We start from the raw sequence: 9761 nt of genomic DNA on the forward strand, positions 1-9761 counted from the left end.
TCCAGATTTGATGATTATATTGCGAAAATCGTGGTTTGTACTTAATTTTTATTTCATGTGGAAAATATTGTATTGGTTTCTAGTTAATTTTTTTATTTTCTAGCCCCCATATTTTGAAATTCTGGCTACGCCCCTCGACCTTAATGTTATCAACCGTGATACAACACGTACATCAATTTTTCTGCAAGAAGATTAGCATGACGAGCTCGATGTTGGAACAACAAATTAAATAACAAAATTCTTAAAAAGTGAAGAGAAAGTAGAATAATCAGGGTTGATCGACATATACACACACACACAAACCCCATGAATCCCACGTTGGGATAAAAGAAAAATCCTATATATATGTACAAGAACCTAGCCTTCAAAAATAAAATTTACAATAGAGGACATCACTTTCCACACAAAGAAGTTGGAAGCAACTCTTTTCCTCTCCAAAATTAAACCTATATATTTTTTATTTATTTATTTGCATTAATATTTACATATGATTTATTTTTTTCTTTTTGTATCTATTTTTTTTTAAAATAATCAGCGAAAATCTTCACTCTCAACGGTCCAAACCACTCAGTATAATCCTGGCAACGCAAGGAATTAATCATCAGATAAAAATCTATCACATGCCTTGTTTTAAAATTTAAAATTAAATTTAAAAATGGGTCGAAAACTGGTGATAAGAAATAAGATTTAATAAAATTATAATAAGTAGCTTTTGTAAACCATAATTTGTTCAAAATTATCAATAAACAGACGTTATTCCAATCAGAATAAAATAATTTTATCGAATAAAATTTAATTGATTTTAAATCAATGTGATAAAATATTCTTGGGATGAAAGATTACTCAAAATATATCATTTAATTAATTTTTTTATATTAGTTTGGATAAATTAAATAAAGTTCTCAATAATAATTTGTTTATCCCTAAATTGTGAATAACAGAAATGAGTATTAAAATGAGCAAAGGGGAGGAAACGAACCAATCAGGAGCATGAAGACCCCTTGGGTCAGCTGCCGCTGATTTTCTCCTACTTAATTTCTTGAAATTTCCACCGGGAGTAGAAGCTGAAAATGCTCCCAGATTCAACTCAACTCGACAAAAAGAAGATGAATTTCAAACAAAGTAGTGATACAAGATCCGAGGTTATTCTTACGTGAAAACGGAGATGTTGGAGTGCTGCAACTCGCAGGAGAAGATGGTGCGGACGGCGAGTCAACGGAGACGATAAGATTGCGATTAGCAGGAGCAGGGGCGTTGTTATTCCGGATGATGGTAATGCTGCGAGAGATCTGGACACGGTGGTCATCGTGAGCAACAGCCGCCGCCGCCGGATCAGCCGCGGATCTACTGCCGGAGAAAGAGTTGTATTTGCGGAGTTTGCCCAGGCCTGATTCAGGTGTGGGCCCGGCTAGCGTTTCATCCCAAAGCTTGTGGAGAAATCCCATCGTAAGTACTCCGATCGGAGATTGTTTTTTCAAAATTTTTTGTTTTTGTTTTTTTTTTTTCTGGATTGGATTGTAACAACCGAAAAGAGGTGATCTTCGTGGAATCTGAAGAATGTGTTCAGCTGGGGAACCACCTGATATACGACTGCTACAAAAAAGACTGAAATGAAATAATTTTTTTGGAAAGAAAAAGAGTGAAGAGATAGAGGAGATTATGGCTTTTATTGGAGAGGAGAAATGGGGGACTTTTGTGTGTGGCAGCCGGCTAAAACGGCTTCGTTTTAAGCCACTCAAGATTCAATGGCGAAGCGGAGTCTGTAAACATAATTGTGAGGATAGTTTAGGAATACTCTGAGACTGTCATAAGTTGAATAATATTGAACATCCGTCTCATGATATTGATTCGTGAGACGATCTTTAAGCTTGCTTTTATCTATCGGGAACATGTTAACCGAAGAATCCATTGATTGTAAACTTCTTTTTAAAAAAAATAATAATAATAATTAGTTCGTCTAAATATTTTATTCTATATTTTTAAAAAATTTCTTTCAATTGTTTTATTTTGAAGAAATGTGAATGGTGTTACCATTGACACGTATCAAAATTTGACAAATGTCAACTCTTCAATGGTTTTGGGACACTGCCCATGTGGGTAGGGTCGAACAAACCAAGAATGACTCGGCTAAATTAATTGAAGTTGATGTCATATAATGCATATATTTTTATTATCTTTGATAATATTATCGGTTAATTCATAATTTTAATTACTAAATTTTACATTTTTTTTTTCAATTTTGATTATTTTTTACCTGAATGTCGACATAGCGCACCGGACACCATTGACCAAAATGACTAAAAATATGAATTGAATGACCGATAACATAACCAAAATGAAAAATATATGAGTTAACTAACCAAAAATTTTGGTTCCCTATTCGGTAGTTAGACTGAATTAGTAAGTAGTTAGTTAGCCTATCTATTACTTATTTCCCCCCTTTTTTTATAATGGATAGATTTGTCATATGATTAAGTTTTTTTTAGCCAATGAATATGTTTTATGATTAGATCTTTTACTGATTAGATCTCGAAACCAATATTTATTTCAGACTTATATAATTCATTTGTCATTAATTATTATTAGTATTATTGGTATATAATGATATATGTTGAAAATAAGAGTCGAAATTATTGAATGTTGAAAATAAGAATGGTAAATATTAAAATTAGTGTGTGATGATGTATGTAATGATGTATTTATTTTTGTATTATTTCCAAATAAATTCTATAAATGAGTTTCTCAATTTGTGAAGAAAAACACAATTGAGTGGAGAAAATTTTACAGTGTACGTGTAGTTTAATATATTTTGTGATTCTGAGATTTTTATTTTTTACCGTAAATTTTTACTTTTAACACGTTATTAGCACGATACTCAAAGGTTCTCCATATTTGTTCAAGCTCCAAACACAAGAAAAAGGTAACAATATTCAAAAGTAAGAATATTTATTTTACTATTTATTTATTTTTATTGTATATATATTTAATATATAATATCATATTATTATATAAAAAGAGTCTACGACACTTCATTATAATAACGTGATGTAATTATATTATTATATTGTTTATATATTTTTAGTGTGTTACTGTTTATTTATTGTATATGTATATATTTGAATAATATCATGCTATTATACAAAAGAAGTCTATGACAACTCATTATAATAACGTGATGACAATTTATATATTTCTATTGTGTTATATAATAATTATATATATATATATATATTTGTATAATGTCACAGTATTATATAAAAGAGTCCTTGAAACCTCATTATAATAATGTGATGTGATATACATAATTACTTAAACATGATTAACATGAGTACTTGAAACATCATTATAATAATGTGATGTGATATGCATTATTATTTAAACATGATTAACATTATATACAATATTTTATTACCATAAAATTTACATCTACATACATTTATTTCTTCAAGATTTTGTAATGGTCATCAACGGCTAGTTTTTACCTTATAAATATGATTTTACAAACATATTTAATTACTCTAAACTTACTCTTCCTACCTAAAAATTTTTTTCATCGAAATTTTCGAAGAAGAAGATGATGATTCTTTCAAAGTTATTTTATACAATTATTTTGGATTATATGCCATTGACTCTCGATGTACAAATTCATCTTGAGTCATTTGGTGTAAATGAGACTATTAAAGAAAATGATATCTCATTATCACACGAAAAAGCAAGAGTTATGATATTTTTTGCGTCGACATCTTGACGAATGAATAAAATGTAAATATCTCATGGAAAAAGATCTCATGGCTTTATGGAAATGAATAAAGGAAAGATTTGTACATACAAGGAAAGTTATAGTTCCGACCGCCCGTGATGAATGTAATACATTAAGATTTCAAATTTTAAGAAAGTCAGTTATTACAACTCGATAATGTATCGAATAATCTCGCAATTAAAATTTGTGGACATGAGGCTATGGAATCGGAAATGCTTGAAAAAACATTTTTCACTTTTCACGCATCAAATACAACCCTACAAAAACAATATAGAGTGCGTAAGCTTGCGAGATATTCTGAATTTATCGCATGTCTTCTTTTGACGGAAAAGAACGACGAGCTGCTAATGAGAAATCATTAGTCCCGACCCACTGGATCAACAGCATTTCCAGAAGTAAATATTTGTAAGTAAAAATGAATTTAAACTTGGAAACCAAAATCAAAGTCAAAGACAAGGTTTTGATCGAGGTCGAAATCGAGGTCGTGGTCGTGGTCGTGGTTGCCGCCGTGAGTTTGAAAACAATCGAGATAGTTATTTCTATACCTCATCTCAAAAGGGCTTCACGAACCACCCAGTAAAAAGGCATGATGAGAACATTAGTGTTAATGAAAATAACTCAAAATAATTTGAAAGTTCTTGTTTTAGATGCGGCACTCCAGGACATTGGTCTCGTATTTTTCGAGCCCTGGTCATCTTTGTAAGTTCTATAAAGAATCGATAAATGGAAAAGAAAAAGATACCAATTTCACTGAACACAGTGACCCTTTGAGTAATTCAACTCATTTTGATGTTGCAGATGTTTTGAATGATTTATCTGAAAATGATCAATTTTTTGATGGAATAGAAATGTAAAATATTTTATTTTTCATGTGCTCATATGCTAATGATTTGTTGTATAATTATGATATGCGTTTGTTAGAATCGGTTCTCCGCACCTGCGATGGTGCTTCAAACACAATATTCTCAATGAGTTGCAATTGCTCGTGTCCTAAGAATGCAAACACTGATGAATTAAATCTAATTTGGTTTTAAACCAAGTGGAAAATACTCAAAGTAATCATTTATTAATGAATTAAATCGAATTTGGTTTTAAAGCAATTAGAAAATACTCAAAGTAATCATTCGTTAATACTCAATGTAAACACAAGATATGTTTATGAATGTTCGGAGACTTCAACTGCTCATACATCATCCCTCCTACCACCTCGGGTAGGATCCACTAGAAGACTTTAATTTATACAACACCTTGTACAAACTCACTCAGCTTAGGACTTATGCTACTGCCTAATTGAACTCCTAGTTTAGACTGAATGCAGCATCTTCTCATCCAACACTTGTTTAATGTCTACGTGTTAAAGACTACATACACAAGTTTAATGTCTTTGCGCAAGACTCACTCAGCTTTTCAATATGCTCGATACTTTGTGTATGAGTGAGTGATGGTGTGTGCGTGTGTGAGAACTGATCTATAACACAAAAGTGTTCTCACACACTGAAGGAATTGTGCTTCTAATCTAAGCTAATAATACGTTGAAGCGTTCCATCAAATATGGGCTGGTTGCTTCTTGTAAGCTGATATGCACACTTGCTTTTCTACAGTGTACTATTGCCAGAAGAATGTTGACATATTCAGAAAAGACAAATCAACAGATATAAGTCATTTAAACGTATTCAATATTACTGTTGGAAGCAAAGCCTATGAATAACCATGAAGTTCAGAAAAGAGCTTTTTGCAAACAATTACTCTGAGTGAATTTTGAATTCAAGCTTACAAGTTCAGCCACGATATTCCGACAAAAAAACACAGAGAAGTATTCATAGCTTTCAGACTATCATCTGAGCAAAAGTATTAGCACATTACATTATTGTATTCGATCTCGTAAGATCAGTTGTGCTAAAATAATAAAATCAGTTGTATATAGATAAATTGTAAAGATACTAAGAGTTTCAGTTTCAGTATTAGCACATTACATTGTTGTATTAGCACATTACATTGTTATTACAGTTTCTGTGATTAATCAAAGTTTTTAATGAATATCATATCCTTGTGATAGAAAAGGTGACGTAGGAGCATTTGAAGTCTTTGAACATCCGTAAAATCTTGTGTTCTTTATTGGCAATTCCTTGAGTATTCCATCTGTCAGTCAGCTTATTTCCGCACTTATACAAGTTAACTAATTGACATCGACAACAAGATTCTTGAATTCAGTTTATTACTAAACTGATTCACCTTTATCGAAAAAGAGTAAAAACTATTTAAGTATTTATTCAACACCCCTTCTTAATACTTCGACCCTTATAACCGATCCTAACAAGTGGTATCAGAGCAGTTTGGATCTTGTTTCTAAATATTTCTATTCATATATCTTATCACCGTGTCTTCATTCAACAAAAAATCCTATGTTTTCAAGAGAAGAATTCGATGATTGGAAAATCAGAATGCATGATCATTTAGCTGCACAAGATGGCGACATGTGGTACGTTAAAACTGACATTCCAATGAATATTATGAAAGCTAACACAGTTGTTGCTCTAACTGATGGAACATTTCATTGTATCGAAAAACCATGTGAAAAGTGGACAGCTGAAGAAAAAAAGAAAGCAAACTTGGATAATGTGGCCAATGATACTTTGTACAAAACATTGGACAAAAATATATTCAGCAAAATAAAGATGTGCAAGACTGCCAAAGAAATTTGGGAAAAGCTGATTCATCTGTGCGAGGCAATGACCAGACAAAGGAAAACAGACTATCAGTTGCAGTACAAATGTTTGATAACATCAAAATGAAGATTGGAGAATCAATGAACGAGTTTGATGAACGAGTCAACAACATCATAAATGAATTGAATGCACTAAGGAAGATGTATTCAAATAAAGAAGTTGCATTGAAAGTGGTTCGTGGATTTCCCAAAGGATGTGAAAACAATAGCAATGAGAGAATCCGAAGATCTCAACAAAGTAGAGTTACACGATCTGTTTGCAGATTTCAAGGCATACGAATTTTAACTAAAGACGAGAGAAGGAGAACCATCGACTCCACCAGTTACAACTGCTCTCAGCGCCTTAAAATCTGAACCAATTGGTTCAACTGAAAAGTCTGTAGAACAGCTAAGCAATGATGCTATGTCACTGTTCTTCAAGAAGTTTGGAAGATTCATGAGAAGGAATCAAGGCTCATTTCAAGAACAATATCACAGTAAAATCTCTAAAGAAGAACCAAATGTTTGCTACAACTGTGGCAAAAATGGACACTTCATTGCTTAATGTTCTAAGCAAAAGAAGGAGAGTCGACGTTCAACTGAAAAAGGAAAGAAGCTATTTGAGCACAGGAGAAGAGATAAGGATGATAAAAGATCATTCAAAAAGAATGATGAAGTCCTGATAGCTGAAGAAAGCAAATCCAAATGGACAGAAACTAATAGTGACGAATCAGATTATGAGAGCTTGAGCAGCTCTAGTGATGAAGATGAAACAAAGTGCTTAATGGCTGGTGACATAGAAGTAGAGTCAAACAATGAACATGTATTCGATTTCGGTTCAATTTATTTTACACGGGAATAACTTATTTCAACACTCCATGAAACGGTAAATGAGTATCACAAGCTTGCTCTGTCATTTGAGAAGGCCAATGCAAAGCAAACTGATCCCCAAGACAAAAAAACTGAAACTGATAAATCAGTTGAATGGTTGAGTCTGAAAAGAGAGATTGCTGAGCAGAAAGCTGAAATGATTGAGAACCAATCTTTGATTCAGCAGTTAAAATTTGAAAATTCAAGACAAACCGAGATGATTCGAGCTTGGAAAAGTCATCAGTCACGTTGATTGAAATACAAGATTTACATAAATCAGTTACTGATAAAACTGTTTTAGGCTTTAATATCCAAGATTAATCTTCTACTGGTTATACTATTCTAAAGCTGAATATGTGCAAAAGGAAATATATTCACTTTGTAAAATCAAATATGGTACATGAACCCTCAGAACCAAGTAAACCAGTTGAGCAGCCGATTGAAAACATGAACAAGGATGAGAAGTATGGAATCGGATATAGCCCTACGAGTTCAAATGATTCGTGAAGCTGGTTACCTGAACGGTTCAGCTATAAAAATCAGAACTCTAAGAGTGGCTATTCCAATTTATTATAACTATAAGCCTTTTCAGAAAAGATATCGGATGAACAACCAGCTGAAGAAGGTTAAAAATATTATTGATTCATCTGTACACAACACATCGAGCACACACAAGGCGGGAAAAACCATATGGAAAACAACAACTGGAAAGTCAGTTAGACCGGTCCAAGTCTGGGTTCCTAAAGGACTAATCAGTTTTGGACGCAAGTAGATGCGAGTACCAAAATTATTCATTGTGTGTGATTGCAGGTAATAGGAACATCAACAAAAGAATAAATTTGATATCTGGATAGTGTATGCTCTAGACATATGACAGCCGATGCTGATTTGCTATCCCAACTGATTAAATATTATGGTCCAAACATCATTTTTGAAGACAATTCAAAAGGTAGAACTATGGGTAAGGTTAAAATTATCCATGGTAATATTGTTATTAATGATGTAATACTCATTGACAATCTGAAATATAACTTGTTTAGCATTAATCAGTTATGTGATAATAATTTCTTAGTTCAGTTCAACAAGCACACCTGCACAGTTAAGAACTCAACTGATGACATAATCATAACTAGTAATCGATGTGGTAATTCTTACAAAATAAGTTGGAAAAATCAACCCGATGCACCCGTTTTCTTTGTAGCTTCAAACTCTTCTAAGAAGTACATGTGGTATAAAAGGTTGAACCACTTAAATTTCAAATCCGTCGCTCATCTGAGTAACAATGATCTTGTAACTGGTCTGCCGAAGATTGATTTTTCAAAAGATAAAGTTTATTCAACATGTCAGTTTGGTAAACAAGTAAGATCTTTCTTCAAAACAAGGGTAGTAAATCTTCTTCCAAATGCTTAAAACTGTTGCACATGGATCCTTTTGGTGCTATATCAGTGGGAAATAAAATATACCTTGGAATTTTTGATGGTTTTTCAAGATTTACTTGGGTTATTTTTCTCAAATCAAAAGACCAAACTATTGTACAACTGATTAAGCTTTTCAAAAGACTTTTAAATGAAAAATCAGTTGGAATTGACAGAATAAGATCTGATCGAGGAACTGAATTTGTCAATAAAACTTTTTCTAAATTAATAAATATTGGAATCAAGCACGAGTTCTCAGCAGCTAGAACATATCAGTAAAATGGTGTAGCTGAAAGAAGAAATCAATGCTAAATGAATTTATCGCTCTGGAAACAATGGTCCTGAAGATATTCAAGGATGTCAAAATAACTCAAGCACTGGAAAGGAGGACTTACTTCTTTGATCTGATGCGCATGAAGAAGCTGACTAAAGTAACAGCTCAGCTGAAATTGAACTACGATCTGATCAGTCCAACTGCTTACAATGACAAAGCTGTCTTTCAGCAGCTGGACTCAGATCTGTTATCTCTGCAAATGAAGATCAAATCATGGGAAGTGGATCAACAACTGTACATACCGGTTGATTCCCGAAGTCCAACATCAGCAAAACTAGTTCAGCAAATTGGAGTTCAGTCAGAACAATCCAAAGAACCAGTTGATGAAGAGGTTTCTAAACCAACAACTGAGTCTATTCCTGAGCAGATTCAATCTCCTTTACTCTCAGCACCCTCATCATCTCAACCAGTTGGAAAAACTTTATGCATTGATGTTGAGTTGTCATTGGCCAATATTGATTAAGTCATAGCCACTGACGCCTAGCTGAATTTTGAGCCAACTGAGACAGATGCATGTCAAAGCTTGGCAGAACAATTAGCCTTGGAGGCTATGATGAATCAAGTTGAAGAAATGGTTTAGTCAGTTGCTATGACTGAATAAGAACAACAAAAAACTGATGTGGCACAGTTACACTCTGAACCGATAGATGATTTGCAAGTGCCAACTGATGTGCCATC

The 9761-nt window shown here is 33.0% G+C and overlaps 1 protein-coding gene across 1 annotated transcript; it reads right to left on the reverse strand.

Annotated features, from left to right (window-relative positions):
- Positions 1 to 238: 238 nt before the first annotated feature.
- On the reverse strand, positions 239 to 1769 carry LOC140830381 (dormancy-associated protein homolog 4-like). The gene is made up of 3 exons (XM_073193653.1): positions 1154 to 1769; positions 980 to 1064; positions 239 to 578 (listed from the first exon to the last, which is right to left on the reverse strand). The coding sequence occupies exons 1-3, from the start codon at positions 1443 to 1445 to the stop codon at positions 551 to 553; spliced, it is 405 nt and encodes a 134-aa protein (XP_073049754.1). The 5' UTR covers positions 1446 to 1769; the 3' UTR covers positions 239 to 550.
- Between the last annotated feature and the right edge of the window lie 7992 nt (positions 1770 to 9761).

This window comes from Primulina eburnea, chromosome 1 (genome assembly GCF_022965805.1).
Source record: "Primulina eburnea isolate SZY01 chromosome 1, ASM2296580v1, whole genome shotgun sequence".
NCBI lineage: Eukaryota > Viridiplantae > Streptophyta > Magnoliopsida > Lamiales > Gesneriaceae > Primulina > Primulina eburnea.